Source organism: Muntiacus reevesi, chromosome 3 (genome assembly GCF_963930625.1).
Source record: "Muntiacus reevesi chromosome 3, mMunRee1.1, whole genome shotgun sequence".
Classification (NCBI taxonomy): domain Eukaryota; kingdom Metazoa; phylum Chordata; class Mammalia; order Artiodactyla; family Cervidae; genus Muntiacus; species Muntiacus reevesi.
In genome coordinates this window covers 10812073-10830180 of record NC_089251.1, presented here as the reverse complement: position 1 = coordinate 10830180, position 18108 = coordinate 10812073, and the positions used below count along the sequence as shown (strand labels likewise).

Sequence of the window (18108 nt, the reverse complement as noted above, 5' to 3'; positions counted from 1 at the left end):
ACAGTAGCATTTTCACTGATTTTTTTTGGTTTTTAAGCTTTCAAAAACCTCCTTCAGTAGGGTAATTCATTATGCCTTATTAGAATTTTGTATGGATGATTCAGGTGACATTTTAAAAATTCACTTGTTTTATAAAAGTTCTTGTTTTAGTACCATAGTTATTTTCTGCCATTGAACAGCTAAGAAAAATTGAAGTTTCAATATTTAATTAAGAAATGAGGGAGAACTTTCTGTTCAAACATTTTTTCTCTTTCAGAACGGGTGGACTACGTATCGCTAACAGATTCAAACTGGTAGAAAAATATCCAAATCCTCCAGATCTATTCCCTCCAGACTCATATAACTACTGCTCTGGTATCTCTGCTTTCCCCTAAGCTACTCCAAAGATTGAAAGCAAATCTTACTTTGTAAATTACTCCCTTCTGGAAAAGCTAGTATATCCAGATTAGTTTAACAAAGAATTTCTGTGCCTACTGGGGGAAAGAGAGGAAGTTGTTCAAGATAAAAAAATATCAGATCATGCATGTAATTGATAATTTCTATAAACTTTATTGTTTCCTCCAATTTATAATAAAACCAATGAAGCAATGCTGGGAAAGTGCTGGGGGAGAATTTATAAGGGAGCATTACAATGAAGTATTACTATAAAGAAGAATTTTGCTGTGAGACAAGTTCCCATTTCTCCAGTGTGTGCATCCTCAAAGTAAGAATTAAACTGCAAAGCTGCCTATGGCAGATGTTAGGCATGCTGCAAGGGGGTGGGAAGCTTTGCTAAGAAAGCATTTCATAGATGAATGTCATTCCTAGAAATATACAAGTGCCTCAAAGAATCTGAAACTCTTTTGGCTATAATTCAGCAGTGCGTACAAGAAACCAAACTTTTGGTAAAGTCTTAGGCTCTATATAAACACAGTGAACAAATACAGCAAATCTTTAATACTAAGATTCATTTTCTAGCTGTTCCTTTAGCTGCCTATGTCTTTTCTGCCCCAAATAATAAAGCTGTGGCACACTGGGGTTTTTCACACAAGAGACTATTCCAAACATACAAATTCAACACTACTTGCTATTAATGAGAGAGAGAGAGAGAGAGCAAGAGGGATTGAGATAGAGAGAGAATATATCCATTTTAAAATCCGTCCACTTAAAAAGAAATTAGCAATGGCTTAGTCTTATGCCGTAAAGTATCTAAGTTCCCCCAAAGGAAATGAGGTTGCCTTATCAAGGCCTCAAGACCCCAATACTATCTATAATTAACAGTACTAAATAAGGCTTTGGCAGATGGTGAACTGGATTAGGGAATTTAAAATATAAACAAAGTCTGTCAAGAAGTAAACAGAACAATTTTTTAAAATGTAAACTTTACCTAAGAACTGTGATGTAAAATGAAGTTTAAGATTTTTTTCAAGTCACTACAAAATTTCAATCCATTTTTTCTTTCCTTTCTTTTGCTCATTAAAAAAAAAAATCATCAATCACAATAACCAATTTACTACAGTTCTCTCTTGCTTTTCTCCACTTCAAAACATTTACAGTCAGTTGTTATTTACACAAAAACTTGTTGGCTGAATTCTGCCAAGATAAACACAAAAAAGAACTGGATCGCCTCTCTTCCCTCAAGGCTACTATCTGCTCTAAACCTTCAAAGTAAATTTCTAAACCTTAGATTTGAGCCCAGACCGAAACAGTCTGCTCCCTTACCTTCCCATGTCTCCATTTCATGCTTCTCGGAGTCTGTTGGGAAGTTCTATTGCAGCCATGAAGAAAAGGAGATTACAAGACAAGTCCAGCCTGATGACCACTCTTCCGACACTTGGCCAATTTCTCTCTCTTAGCCCGAACTACAACAGTCATCCTCACAGGTCAGTTTACAAGCCAGTCATGTGATTAGAAAGTTCAGGCGCTAAGGTCACAATGTGTACGGAGTTCGTTTATTACCAAAGGTTATCTAAGTGGAACTGATAGACTTATTTTCTTTAGTTAACAATACTGCCTGCCATGTCTCTCTGAAAACTATTATGGAAATATTTAGTAGGAAATACTCCTCCAGTCTTTTATAAAGCTGAGATCCTTAACTTAAAAGGCAGTATTCTAGAAGGACCTGGTTTTCATTTAGAAGAGTTCCAGTGAGTATGTAGGGGTTTTTCTCTCGTTTCTTTCAAGAGCTATTTTATATCATATTCTTTTGTAATTTGAATTAAAAGTTTAGAGTTAGAACCTTTGGCAGAAGAAAAAGAAAAATACAAAGACTCCGTGTTAAGCATATGTTGGGAGGGGTAGGAGTGGGATCCCCTGCTTTTTGTCATTATAATAAACAATGACAAGGCAAATTCTTCTGAGAAAATTAAAATGTGAAGCTCTGAGTTATTTGCAGGGTTCACTTTAACTCTGGCCCTTAATTTTCATGCTGTGGCTAAACACACTAGTTTGAAATAACGTGGAGAGAGGGAACTAGGTCTGCAAAATCCTTTTGGAAAGTAAAGGTTAGAAATTTCACCCCCCATCCCTAGTCAAGAGTGTAAATCTTTAAGCTTCTTGCTTCATTCCTGTAAAACTCCTAAGACATTAAGCAATCATTATGCTATACCTCCTTGATTTGTGAACCATACCAGTAACACACCAGGTGTGTGGATACTTGCTCAAACACTGCCACAGATCTGCAGAGGCTGGCAAATCTGAGCCATATGCTAATGACACATGATGTCAAACATTTAGCTATCCATTCAGATATCAGAACACAACACCAGGGCAAGTTCCACTGAGAAGGTGGGATGATCAAAGAGAGACCAGTTACCAGGGATAAATGCCTTTTAACTTTGCAGTGTTTCATCCTATCATCTCCCTCAATATCTAGGTTAGCCTTGGAAATAACTTAAAGGCTAGGCACATTTTACAGCAGTATTCTATTAAAAAGGAGACTTTTCTTTGGGGTGGGAGTGGAATCTGTCACTGGCAGCCATATAATCGAATGGCAAATATTGCTACCACTATCACTAGAGGGATTTCCCAACCAAGAGAGAGAACGCTAAGTCACCTTACAATGTAGGGCCTAAAGGGAAAGTGACCAATGATTTAGAAGAGAAAACGTTATAATTTGTCTGCCTAATAAATTTTCTGCCCCTGCTAACACATACGTCACTGCAACACAAACACATCAACCAGCTTTCCCATTCTTATTCCCATTCAGACAAGAGATTAATAAAGTGTAGTAAACCTCTGCTTTACTACAACAACTTTTGGAGGAAAATATAAAATGGGGAGCTATTGGTCAACCTACTAATATCAGGACTGAAGCAGCATTCTTGATTTTAAAGGGTGCGAAAGTTAGTCACTCAGTAGTGTCCGACTCTTAGCCACCCCACGGATTGTAGCCCACCAGGTTCCTTTGTCCATGAAATGCTCCAGGCAAGAATATTGGAATGAATTGCCATTTCCTTCTTCAGGGGATCTTCCTGACCCCAGGGACTGAATGCAGTAGTGGGTCTCAGTAATAATCCTTGATGTACCCATAAGCCTGAGAACAAATCTTTAACATAGTTTAAGGCAAGTAAGTCTTATCTTTAGATACAGAGTCATATTTCTTCAATATCTTCAGCCCCACAAGTTTTTTGAGAGCCCTTTTTAAGTTCTACTGGGAGGAAAAGGCAGAGAACATGAACATGCACCTTAGTCACCATGCAAATGCAAAAGACAAACCTTAAATCTAAACTCAAGCTCCCAAGATTGTTTAAACAACTACAGTCAAGAGAAATCATCTAACAGACTAAACGGATTCACGTGATTTATCAGTGGAAAGCAGAGAAAAGGTAAGAAATCAGCAACATTTTCTACTTGCTAATACTAGCTTTGTAATGTCGGAAAAAAATCTACATTCAACCAACATGTGCAATATTTGCATACTGCATATCTAACAGAATTCAAAAGCTGAGTTCAAATTATGAACAGCAGAACCTCAGTTAACCTTGTAAGGAACTGGTTCACTTTCATTTTAAAGATGGGGAAACTGAGGCCCAAGAAAAGGAAAAGAGCAAGTTATCAGACCACTTGAGAAGAAATCCAAATATCCTAGGTCCCTCATTTCCTCCATAATGCCACATATCTTGGAAAGAAAACAAAGCCTCTTTTTAGATGCCACGATTCAACATTATTTTCATGTTTGTTATTCAAATGGCAACTTTCAAAGAATATGGCAGATTTCTAAGCTGAAGGGGGTAATCAAGATGTATTATGTTCAGTCCTTCAAAGTAAAACAAAAGATAGCAATTCTAGTGGCTACACAATCACTGGAATCATCTCAGTCTTATTTGCCTTCAAGAAGTTTCAATGATAGTCTGATGCAAAGTGAAAGCCATGTGACTACTGATAGAGAGGGACTAGTTAGAATATCTCTATCCATTTCAGAAAAACAGAATTATGCAGAAAATATATTCAATTTCTTTTTAACCTTGAAAAACCACAAAAAAAACAAAAGCCCAAGGTCTCTAGTGTTCATCTGTCAGATGCTTGACTGCAGACATTCCTTATGGCAAGGACAGGAGTTTAACTCAACTAATCATGAATAAGGAAACACAGCCAAATGAAGACCATACTAACTGAGACTAACAAGCAAAGTTCTCGAGTTCAGGGAAACAACAGGAGCAACCAAGAACACACTTAAATATGATTCCTACTTTTGCAATCTATTCCTGGAGTTGGAAAGAGAAGTCTATAGTTCAGGAAAAAAAAATAATAATAATCCAGAGCCACAAACTAAAAATATTTTAGAAACTAAGGACTAAGGGTTTTCATCCAGTCCTACAAACATTCATTGAGTGCCTCCTATGAGCTAGGCACTATGCTGACTGAAGTGATAGAAATGAGTATTACGAGATTCTTACCTTAGATCTACATGTCAGGGAAACAGAGGAAGGAAAATTCATTAGATTGGAGTGGCATGCCACAGAGAGGGAGCTGAACCTTGGTGTTCAACATGTAGACAGGCAGGAAAGGTATTTCAGGACTTGAAGGAATAAGAATCACAAAAGACTTTTTAATGCTTATGATATAAAATCAGGAAGAAGAAGAAGAGTAACTACTATATGAAGAAGAGTAACATGACTGGCTAGAAAAAAGACTGCAGGGTGTAAGAATAATCTTGGACTTCCCAGGTGCTCCAGTGGTTAAGAATCTGCCTGTCAATGCAGAGGACATGGGTTTGATCCCTGGTCCAGAAAGATTCCACATGCCTCGGGACAACTAAACCCATGTGGCCACAACTACTGAGCCTGAGTGCCTAGAGCCTGTACTCCACAACAAGAGAAGCCCTGCAACTAGAGAGGAGCCCTCCCTCGCTGCCACTAGACAAAGTTCACAAGAAGCAAAGAAGCCCTGGAAATAATATTTTTTTAAAAGTCAAGGGCAATTTTTTAAAAAGAACAGCCTTATAAGTATAAGCAAATGCAATGTATGTACCTTGTATGTACTTTGACTGTGATTTGAACAAATCAATTGTAAAAAGACATTTCTGAAACAATCAAGTAAATTTAAATATGAGTCCAGTGTTTAATTAGATCAATTATCCACCCACAAATTGAAGACTAGGAAAGAGTGAGCCCTCCTTTAAAAAATCTCCATTATTCTCCAGTCAGGATCTTGTACATAAATTTTTAAAGTATCACAGATCAAAGTATGAATAAATCAGTCCCTTTGAAAAAAAGAAGAAAAGTAACAGATATACAACATATAAACATGAACACAGTCAACTATCCTGTCTCTTGAGAAGTCTAAACTAGTTGGGACTTATTCAACCCATATGGAACCTCTGCATACCATCTTCACAATTAAGTCCAGAGTTTAATGCAAATAAAATACTGCAGCTCTGAATATAGGAATAACTCAAACTGCTGTGAAGCAACGTGTACAAATGAAGTAAAAAAGATCACAGCGGTAAAAAGCAAGACTTGGGGGCTGGGCAAATGGCCAGACCGTCTTTCTTCTTTGGTACCCCTAAAAAGGAAGACCACTTGAAACCCAGTAGTTTCTGGATAGACTCTGGCCTACGCCCTGACTTATTGTTGTTTCATTTGTCTATCCATGTATTTGCCTGACTGGGTGAAAAAAAATGGTCAGATGACACAGGAAGAGTTTTCTGCCTACGAGTAACTCACTTCTATGTAAGTGAGGACTCTGGACAAAGGTATGCAAGATAAAAACTGTAGCATGAGCTGTGACTAGTCAACAGCTCCCAGGCTCCCTATAACACAAAAATCCACAATCCCAATGCCTTTTACAATCTAGCCCCTGCTGATCTCTCCAGCTTCATTTATTCCTACTCCCTACAAATACCCATCACTCCTGCCGTACTAACCCACTTGTAGTACAAATATGCTAAGCTATAACATTTGCCTGGAATAACTCCTCTTGCTACTTTCTTATAGATTCCACTAGCAATTACTCATCTTTCTGGGCTCAATTTAAATATCAGCTCCACTGTGAGGTATTTTAACACTCCATCCTCCCAGCCCTCAAATCAGACAGTCAAACCACACTCTGCTGCCATGCTGCCTGGATCCCTGGGGCTTCCCTGGTGGCTCAGAGGATAAAGCGTCTCTTCCTGCAATGCCAGAGACCTGGGTTCGATCCCCGGGTTGGGAAGATCCCCTACAGAAGGAAAGGGCTACCCACTCCAGTACTCTTGCCTGGAAAATTCCACGGGATTGCAAAGAGTCACACATGACTGGATCCCTAAAATATATCATGATAATACAAACTACCTACTGTTTTTACTTCACCATTCTATGGGGTTGGCCAAGAAGTTTGTTTGGGTTTTTCTGTAAGATATTTCAGAAAAACATGAATTTCTTGGCCAACCCAATATCTTTCTTATTAGTCTGAATATAACCCCAAAGAGTAAAGCTTTGGTAATTTCAGACCACAGTCTTGTGTTTAGCATATATCACATAGCAGGCAATTAGAAGGCTTTTGGTATGTATGTTGTGTAGGTGAGCAGGTGGTGTGCAGCTTTTTTTTTTTAATTAAACTTAAGAGTGCATTCACAGTCTACTTTCATTTTCACATTTTCTACCTCTTCCAACTTTCCTCAGGGGAGGTTTTTTTTCCCCTAAACAAACTCCATTTCAAAGTCCCCATGTGTCAGGCCTTCTCTTTTAAATATGTTTTTTCATTTGTAAACCTGACACCTTACCTTCCAATAAAGAAGATCCAGCACTTGTAAGAAAGGATTTCTGGCCAATATCTCCTATTTACTGAGTTCCTGTATTAGTATGGAAGGATATGCTGCTAATGATCTTCTGATTAACATACATAATATATACATGTACTCACAGAGACAGGGACTATGCCCCTTATTCTTGTTCACCATTGTATACCCAGTGCCTGACACAAAGCAGGTGCTCAACGAATATTTTGTTGATTAGAGGAAGGAAGGAAAGGAGTTGCTTCGGAAAGCAGGAACATGGGAGAGGGAAATAAAATCCTTCAGGAATACAAATATTCACAACAAGATTGCCCTTGGCTATTCCTGCAAAGCCAAAACCAGTTCACCCAGCCTCAATTCCAACTCCAGTAAATCCTACCCATACACAGAGCTCTCCTCTAATTGAGGGACTGGTGTAATAAATCTGAAAACCAACAGGACCGGTTGTAAACCGGCCAAGTGGCAATCCTACCTACAACCAGTTCTGTCCTTTCTACTCTACCAGAGATTGAACCTGACTCTCTAAAGATAAGCACACAGAAAAGAGGAGGCGACAGGGCTTAAAAATCTTACTTTGGGGTACAGTGCAGTTTAAGCTGGCAAAGGGACTGATTTCTATCAAATAAGATATAACACACATCATCATATGAGTCAACTACACATAGCAATTGAGCTCTATCCTGGGTCCTGGACTCATGGATTGCTCCCCTGAGCCTCACATCTTATTATCCAACTGCCTTCTGGGCATCTCCAAGATGCATCGATCATATGCACCTCAGATATGTCCAAATATGTCTGCCCTTTGAAACCTGCTCCTCTGTCTCAGTGTGAACAGCGCAATCCAAGCCAGAACCTGGAACTCTTGACTCCTTTCTCCCTTTTAGCCCACTTACATTCAAAACCTATCATTCCTGTCTTTCCTGTCCCCTCAAAAGCTACTAAATCAGCCACTCTAACCAAACATGAGACAATCTGGATATCCTTTTAGAAGAATAACTACAATTAACTGAACAATGTCACCATTGAAGGATGCCAGGGAACTAACACAACATTTTAAAAATTATTAAATACAAAAAAGGGAAAGAATCAAGTATTTACCCTGCTTTTCCTAAGTTAAATACAGCATAGGGTAATCAACAGCAATGGAAAATTTTCTCTTTGTAGAAACATTCCAGCTAATAAGTGAACATGAAATACTGGAATTAGAATGCTACTATGAAATAATAGGTCCTAGATACTGATCATCAACAGCTACTAACATAACAAAAAAAGAAAACAAAAGGTATATATCTTCTGATTGAAGAACTCAGTACCTCGTCCAGAAAGTAGAATCTGAAGATGATCAAGCCTCTATATCCAGCTACTAAAATAAAAGTACTGTAGACTTCAGAGAAACACACTCATCTATATCAGGAAGCCAATCAGCAGAATTTGGGTTGTGGTAAATTCAACAAACCAAATCACCCAATCTTGTAAACTAAATGAGAAGGAAAAAAAGAGACTGAAGAGAAATCTCAATCTCTATAGATTAAAAAAAAAAAATCTTCAAGAGATACATACTGGAATGCTTATGGATGAGATAATACTTTGGAATGCTTCAAAATAACATGGGGAGGTGAGGGAAGTAAAAATATGGATGGGGTAAGATTAGTCACTGGATGATGATTATTGTTGAGGCTGGGAACATGGGTTCATTATACTACTTTGTATATTTTCTGTGTATGCATAACAATATAAGGTTGCTGTTGTTCAGTCACTAAGTCATTTCCGAGTCTTTGTGATCCCATGAACCACAGAACGCCAGGCTTCCCTGTCCTTCACCATCTCTGGGAGTTTGCTCAAACTCACGTCCATTGAGTAGGTGATGCCGTCAACCATCTTATCCTCTGCTGTCTCCTTCTCCTCCCCAACTCATACATTTATTTTCATCTCTACCGTCCTATTCTTGGCCACCACTATTTCTCACCTGGCTTATTTTGAGAGCCTCCTTATAAGTCTGTCTTGTTAGCTATTTTTTTCTACCTTTCCACTTTGTGTGCATGTGTGCGAAGTTGCTTTAGTCGTGTCTGACTCCTTGCGACCCTATGGACTGTGGCTCACCAGACTCCTCTGTCCAAGGGATTCTCCAGGCAAAAATACTGGAGTGGGTTGCCATGCCTTTCTCTAGTGGATCCTCCCAGCCCAGGGCTTGAACCCACGTCTGTCTCCTGCATTGGCAGGTGGGTTCTTTTACCACTAGTGCCAGCTGGGAAACACTCTTTCCACCGGGTGTGTGTGTTGTCATCACTTCAGTCATGTCCAACTCTTGGCAACCATGTGGGCTGTAGCCCACCAGGCTCCTCTGTCCAAGGGAATTCCCAGGCAAGAATACTAGAGTAGGTATTCTACTGCTCTCCTACGTGCTCTCCTCCAGGGGATCTTTCAGACCCAGGAACTGAATCCGTATCTCTTATGTCTCCTGAACTGGCAGGCAGGTTCTTTACCACTAGCGCCATCTGAGAAGGTCCTTTCCACCTCTCCCCTCCCAAATTAATTCTCCACTCTGGCTGCTTTCTAAAACTCAAATCAAACCATACACTCCCATTTAAAATCTGTAAATCTGTAATTTCTTTCAGAATAAATCACCTTCCCAACGCTACAAGAGACTTCCTGATCAAACCTCTTGTCAACCTCTCCATTTTCCCTTCTCATATTCCCAATGCTCTCAATGAACAGTGCTATTTGCAATTTCCCAAATGTGCCTTTGCATGCACTGTTTTCTTCCTGCCTGGCTAGTTTCCATGAAGTATTTAATTCTCAGCTAATTCAGATATATCTTCCAAGAGATCTCCAATTCTTACCTGCCCTAAAGGTTCTAATCCTATGAATTTCTGTAGTTTCATCATTGGATGCCTGCCTGCATGTGGATCTGTAACCATTCCAAGAAAAGAGACATAATTTGATTCATCTCTACATTCTTGGTACTTACTACAGAATCTAGCACAAAATGAGTACAGTCATCCCTAAGTATCCACAGGGGATTGGTTCCAGGACCTTCATGGACACCAAAATCCATGGGTGATCAAGGTCCTCATATAAAATGGTGTAGTGTTTACATATAACCTATGTACATCCTCAATACTTGAAATCATCTCCAGTTTACTTACAATATCAAATATTGACACAATGCAAATGCTATGTAAACAGATACTTGTATGCAGCAAATTCAAGTTTTGCTTTTTGGAACTTTCTGGAATTTAAAAAAAATTTAATATTTTTAATTCATGATTGGATGAATCCATGGATGTGGAATCTGCAGGGCCAACTGTACTTGATTTGTATTTGATGTATCAAAAATAAAGTTAAAAGGCCTAGACTTCCGAGGAATTCATAACTCTATAGAAACAGATAATTACAATAAAAGGCAGCCTGAAATTGGATTGTTATACAGGTATATGTGTGCAAAAGTGCTGGTTGTTCAGTTGTGTCCAATTCTTTGCAATCCCATAGACTGTAGCCTTCTAGGCTCCTCTGTTCATGAGATTCTCCAGCCAAGAATACTGGAGTGGGTTGCCATGTCCTTCTCCAGGAGATCTTCCCAATCCAGGAATCAAACTCACATCTCTCTTGTTTCCCGCAATGGCAGGTAAGCTCTTTTCCACTAGGCCACCTGGGAAGCCCTTTTAAGTATATATTTGTCTCTAAACTCATCAAGTTATATACATTTTTTCATATATCAATCATACCTCAATAAAGTGATTTTTTTTTAAAGATCATTCTCCCTTCTTTTGTCCAGAAGTAGAGACAAAGAATTAAGCATTCTGAGCAGGTCAGAATGACCTCAGGCAGAACAATGAGCAATTCCTGTTCTGTGCCAAGCAGAATGTGACTGAGTCAAGACAAATGAGTCAAAGTTCTGTCCTTGAGGAGTTCAAGCCAGTGGGAGAGGAAGATACATTTGTCTTAGAAGAGGGGCAAAATATAAGGTGTGCTCAGAAGAGATGTACTTGCTTTTCACTGGGGTGGGAGCAGCTTATCACTGTGTTCTTAGCGCCCAGTATATATTTGATTATTTGATGAACTGAACAGAAAGTCTGGAAGGGTTTCCTGAAGAGAGTAATAACTGAGTTGTGTAACTGTATTGTTCAGCTAATAGTATCACAGAGACTTTTGCTTCTTCAGATTTTCAAATAAATCTAAACAAGGGTTTAAAACCAGATGTCAGGTAAAGAGAAAGAATTTCCATTTGGTGAACTGGATCACTCCTCTCTTCTGTCCCCAACTCTCAAGAGTTCATCCAGATTTCAGGGAATGGACCTAAATTTGGAGCAAAAGTAGTGAATTATGCAGAGCCTTCATTGACTTCAACCTGGAAGCAGCTGTATGAGGACAAACCAGTACAGAAAGCTGAGAAAGAATCACCCCCCACTTCCCCCAGACCCACAGAGAGACCAAAGACTTCCAAGAAATGCTTTCCTGGCATTCACCAAGCATCTTCTCTTGGTGCTTGGACCAAACACTAGCATCTTTGCAGGACTCAAGAGGCACTCTAGCCAAAAAGAACAGTATCAGGGCTATGGGTAGTGGGAGTCATATCTGAACACTTGCATTAGTAAACTCTTCTCTTCTCAGTTACTTAAATGGGTTAGCAGATGGATCTGTTTCAAATCACATCAGTGTAAGAATTTGCCTGCCAAGAAATCATATCCTTAGAAATTACCTAATTCCAATTTCTTTATCCTATAAAGAAAGCAAGTTTCTCCGTGTATCCTATCAGTGTTAATGCAAAGTAGTTTAGGTGATTTTTTTTTCGCATCTTCCACTACACACTCATATACATTTGTACAACATTTTGCCAAATCACTTTTGGCATTATTTATCAAAACTAAGTCTATTCATTAAAAGGCACATACCATTTTTTAATCTCTTCGCGATCCCATGGACTTGCTACCCACCAGGCTCCTCCGACCATGGAATTTTCCAGGCAAGAACACTGGAGTGGGTTGCCATTTCCTACTCCAGGGGAGCTTGCTGACCCAGGGATCAAATCTGCGTCTCTTATGTCTCCTGCACTGGCAGGCAGACTCTTTATTGCTGTGTCATCTGGGGAGCCCTATTTTATTATTTTATTTTTTTAATAGCAATTTCAATTCTAGAAAAGTATCCTATAGATGTACTTGTTCAGAGATGAGAAAATACTCACTGTAGTACTGTATATAATAAATGAGAAAAGAAATTTTATAATCTAATAAAGCCATTAATATATGTAGCTATTACCAAAAATGAGGTAAGTCTTCACTGTATTGGCATGTAAAAAAGTTTGCAACTTAGTGAAAACAGATCAGTTTGATCTCTTTTATGAAAACTTAAATGTATTTAAAAATACAAAAAAGTTGCAAATGGACTTCTGCCTCTGGCCAAGATGGAATAATGGGAACTAGTTTGGCCTCCTGACTAGAGAAGACGGAACTGGACAAAGTATATAAAATAATGGTTTTCCTCTACTGATTAGGGATAGCAAAGAACAATGATTCCTAAGGGGAAACAAACAAGGAAACTCCTGTGAACATCCCACATAACTGCCTGATGGGTTTCAAGAGAGAGCATCATAAGCGCTCACATCAGGTCCAACAAGTCAATTCTAAAGGTGAGGATCTGGGGCTAGGAGTGAAGGGATCTAGGTGGCTGGAATTACCAGGGCAGAGGGCTGGGAGAGAGAGCACTTCATGGAGAGAGCATGACTGAGATCTGCAGAGAGTTCTCCTGAGTCTTCAGCTGAGGACAGATGATTACACATACGTGAGGAAACTACCCAAAGGCAGGGAAAGAACCACCCAAAAGGAGTAGGGGAAATTATTTTCAGGGCTCACAAAAAGCCAGGAATAGTTATTGTTTTCACCAACCAGAGTAGAAAATGCTCAAGATTACTGAATTTATTTCCTGAAGATCCTGATTAGTATTTATATATCATCAACAACTGGCCTTCAAATATCCCCCTAAAAGCACTGATTGTCTTCTCAGGTTAACTACTGCTGCATTCAATTCATACAGGATAGAATCTAAGAGAGGTTGTGACGGTTGCTTTGGGGGACCAATTATAAAGTCAAGAGGAGCCAAAGTGGTAAGTTCAATAGTTGGAGAGAGCGGATCCTAAAAATAAACTTTGCCTCAAAACCCTGACTTTGACAAAATTCACAAATACAAGCAGAAGTCCCCTCTGTAAATTGGTTTAGTACAAAAATGACCATAAAGGTAACAATATCATAAGCCCTCTTAAATGAACTGATCATCATACTGAAATTTTCCCTTTTTTCTTGGATGTTTTTCAAGCTTCTACAACTCTGCCCAAAGCTGGGCCTTCCCATTCACCATGTCTTCTTTGCAAGAGACACCCAAATGCATTAACACAATCCTTTTGAGCATATTCCTGGAAAACAGCTCTGTACAATAATACTTGTCCTTTTGGTATTAATGAAATAATTATGAATTTGAAATATGATATTGCCCTTTTAATGGTGTTTTCTCAGTCTTGGTGAAGTTTATTTTGCATAGAAATAATATACTTGAATTCCATTGAACATCTCTCTTTTGGTCAAGTTAATTCAAAATTAGGAAACTTAGATGCTTTATCATTTAACATTGAGAACTCTCAAGATAAATGCAGCATAAAAAGAATCTTCTGAACTTCTAGGCTAAGACACTGCAGTGCCATTATTTTAATGGCTAAAAAGAGAAGTTAAAAAGAAAATGGGTAGGGTACTTTTTACAGTAAAGGATTCATTATAAGAGTCCCAGTAATCTAAAAGTCAACACCCAGCAGGAGAGGCCCCACAGAGGCTGCTGGTGGCAGGCATGTAGCTGGGGTTCTGGAATGAGAGCCACGGACAGAATCAGAGATGAAAGCCTGGTCTATGAAAGGCTTACTCAGCTCCCTTAAAACTCTAAATGTGTATATGGAGAATTCTACAAAGGCAAGGCACTGGAAACTGTGAAAGACTATCAGGCCAGCAGCAACACAGCATTTATTACAGCTTCAGGAAAGCTCTATTTCATTAAATTCTAGTTATTCCAACCTTCTTCCAACCCTCTCTGTCCTCTCAGAAAACACCGAAGAAACATTTGTGAGGCATACTGAATTTCTTCTCTTTTTGTTTATTTCAGGAGGATGCAAAAATTTCCCACGCAGATACTAAGCCATAAACCTTTTTTAAGGAGATAAACAACAGAAGAACGATATAGGTTAAGAGTCAGAGTTCTTAGAATTTGGGTAACTAAAAAGAACCGTAGCTAGAATAACTGGAGCCAGAAAATTATCTGCAACTTGTTGCTTATATAATCTCAGTTTCTTCACCCATAAAATGGGGATCATTATATATACTGTTCTAACTCAAAAATGTTCTGAGGAACCAACCAGAATGTGTGTGGAAACATTTTATAAACAGAAGTGTCAAACAGTTCTTTATAGTAAAAACAACAGGTACTTTAAAAAAAAGGTAGTTAAAAAAGGACAAACACAACTGGAGCAGAGCAGAGAGGAGAAGGAAGGGCAGCCTGGTCCCAAGTCTATAATCCCAAAGTAGTCATTACCAAAAGGGCATACATAGTGCTTTTGTTTTTATGATCTTTCTGAATTAAAACTTCATTATTTTACCTTTGGCAGTAAAATGGGTTGACAGCTCATGAAACAAGAATTTCATGAGATATACAGGAACTAATCGCATATATAAAGTAAACTAGAATATTATCAAAATAAAAAGTGAGAATACGTTTGTTTTTAACTGTTGAGGGGAGGGAAAGTCTAAGCACAACATGAAACCCAGACATCATCAAGGAAAAGATGACTGTATTTATCTTTAGATAAACGTCTAACTTCTGACAGGCAAAGCCACCCAAACACACACACACACATTTACAAATATGAAGAAATCCTACAAACAAGGATTAATAAAAAGGTAAGCAAACCTTGTCCTAAAATGACTATCATGTCAATAAATACTAATTTATTTAGTCACTAATAATAACTCAAGTTAAAACAACTATTATATACTACTTCTTATCCATCAAATTGGCAAAAAAAATTTTTAATGCTGAGAATATTTCACTGGAAAAGGCTTGAGAAAATGAGTATGCTTATACATGTTGATAGCTGATACACAGCTTGAATATAGCTTATAGTACCTATCAACATTTAAACTGCACACTCTTTGATCCAAAGATCCTTACTACTCTATCTTACAAAAATACTTATGTTCACAAAGCTGTATGTATATGGATGATCAATGGAAAGTTACAATTTTTAAAAGCTGGAAGAAACTCAAATTTTTTCAACACACAAAAAAAGCCAAGAAACAGGGAAACGATTAAGGAGATAAGAAACCTGACTATTTTAGGCCTTACTTGGTAATTTTGCAAGATTTATTCTGGATTTTAGACAGGCTGTCATTAGTGGGCTACCCCTCCTGGGCTAAACCAACAGTTAAAAGTCAAGTGGTTGATCAAAATCTGCTCAACCAGACAGCTGCTTCCAGAGCACAGGGGCCCTAGGCTCTAGGTCAAGGCTCAGACTAAGAAAGGATAATAAACAATCTATCACGTCACATCAGGAATGGTGTCTTCCCAAGAGCTGAGCAGGGTCTGACAGCGATTATTTGAGAAATAAGGCTGATCCTGAACTTGCATGACCCTGAGAGTGAATGTTGTCTTAAATTTTGTATTATAGGTATCTCATTTGCTTCACTCTAGTCCTGTTGAAAATAGCAATTTACTTGTTAAATGACAAGGATCAAGATATATGAGCCAATACTTTTTATTCTCATCCAAATGTTGTGTAATGAGGTGCTTAGTTTTAAAAAACATCAAGTGGGTTTCTCCAAAGGCTCCCTTCCCTCCTTTTGGTTCGTTAAAAAAGAAAATTCTCAGAAATATCATAACCTGTAGTTGTCACCATCCTACCGGGGGGGCATCATTTGAGGTAGAGGCCTATACCAAGGAGGCAAGTCAGTCTCTCATCAAATCATACAAAGCAACATCTATACTCCATCTGACCTACTCTATTAGGTGAAAAGGCTGCCTAGGAAGTTCCATCTAGCTGCAGTGCCTGTTTTAGACAGTTGCTACATACGGCACCACCCTTAGTGTCCTAGGAAATCAGGTCTGCACGAGGGCCACACATCACAGCAGCGTTTTTCAGCAGGCCACTCAAATGTCAAGTATTTGTTTCAGGAGAAAATACAGATATACAACAATACTAAAGAAATATTAGGCATACTATTTTACTAACTGTATTAATGAAATATCAAGAGAAATCATCCTAGCTTTGACAACTAGTCTTGAGGATTTCAGATTAGCCATTATGTTACTTAAGAGGTATGTGCCATCGTTGCAACTGGTACATTCTGCTTGGTGTTTGTTTGTGATCAATATTTTCATTCTTTTATGTTGTTTTTTACATAGCCAATTTTAGCAGCTGTAATTACAATCCCAAGTGTTGGACATCTAGGTTTTATTCTTTTGCTACTACGGATATCTGGGCTTCCCTGGTGCCTCAGACGGTCAAGAATAGGCCTACAATGCAGGAGACCTGGGTTTGATCCCTGGTTTGTGAAGATCCCCTGGAGAAGGGTATGGCAACCCACTCCAGTATTCTTGCCTGGAGAATTCCAGGGACAGAGGACTTGGCAGACTATACAGTACACAGGGTTACAAAGAGTCAGACATTGACTGAGTGATTTACACTCAACTATAGATGTTACAATGAATGTCTCTGTACTTGTATATTTTTCAGTGATTGATGAATTATTTTCATAGCAGACAGTCTTAGGATTAGTTCATGAAACTGGAGACTAGAGAGTTTGATGACTCTGGCTCTATACAGCCTTGTCAGTTCCTCTAGTGGTCAGACCTATCTAAACTGCTCTAGGTATCCTACAGTCCACCAGCAGAGGGCAGCATCTCCCAGAATAACAGGGCCAAGAGATGAAGACAGGAAGCATGGAGAGTGGAGAGGAAAAGGACAGCCAGAAGACAAAGGCAAAATCTACAAGAAAATGCTATTCATGGTTCCCAATGTCTGAAAGACGTAAGACGTGGTAGGCCCTGGCTCCTGCAAGGCAATTATCCAAAACTCTGTGTCCCTGATTCCTTTATTGGCACCAGCATGGAAAACTTTACCTCCCTTTAAACAGGTGTATATAGCTCTATACTGGCCACAGAGACCATGGCAACTTGGATCCTGCCAGTAGCAGAGATGACAAGAGCCGTATCTTTGGACTAAAAAAGGATAGTATTAGGCTGTTGGTCTCACTCTGGTGGCCTTCATTGAAGGAAAGAATGGAAATAACAAGCACATGTATCTATCCCAGCTGTCCAAGTTCTCATCTCCCTTTCTTGGCTTCACTTTAAAGTGAGTTAGGGGCAAGGCAAGGATAGCACAGCAATGAGGTGAAAGGTAACCAGCAGGCCAGAGCAGCTAGAGAACAGGCCTAAGAAAACGGGAACAGCTGTGGCTGAAATGTCTTGGTGTTCATTTTAAAACATCAAACAGGTAAGTCAACCTAAGTTAACCTGAATTACAGTTTGGGTTACTCCAATATTGCACCTCTTGAGAGCCTAGATAAATGCCAAATCCTGACCTATCAAAAGGCTGGAAAATACTTAAATTTACCAGCTATTCAACACTGCCCTTTCCTGATATGTTAACTTCTCTCTAGAAGTTTATATGATTGATAACATAACCACATTACAAAGAAAATAATGCAACACTGAAATGGCTAGGGAAAATAGGCTCTCTTATATGCTTATTTAAAGGGTGAAGAAGTCAGAGAGGGTTATTTACCATCTTCAGTGGAGAGATATTTAGCAGCACCAAAACTGAAATGTACAAAGCCTGTCATTTGGAAATTTCACTTCCAGGACATAAGGCCACAAAAGTAATA

At 38.8% G+C, this 18108-nt stretch overlaps 1 protein-coding gene across 3 annotated transcripts in view; it reads right to left on the bottom strand.

The window, feature by feature from the left end:
* Positions 1–18108, bottom strand: part of NR6A1 (nuclear receptor subfamily 6 group A member 1) — a 215463-nt gene that overhangs the window by 63671 nt on the left and 133684 nt on the right. Inside the window, exon 1 of one of the 3 annotated variants that reach the window (XM_065928472.1) lies at positions 1702–1833. The exons of the other annotated variants lie outside the window; for them this stretch is intronic. Within the exon in view, the coding sequence (XP_065784544.1) occupies positions 1702–1717 (16 nt within the window). The 5' untranslated portion in view covers positions 1718–1833. Of the gene's footprint in view, positions 1–1701; positions 1834–18108 lie in introns of those variants that run through there. 3 annotated transcript variants of the gene reach the window in all.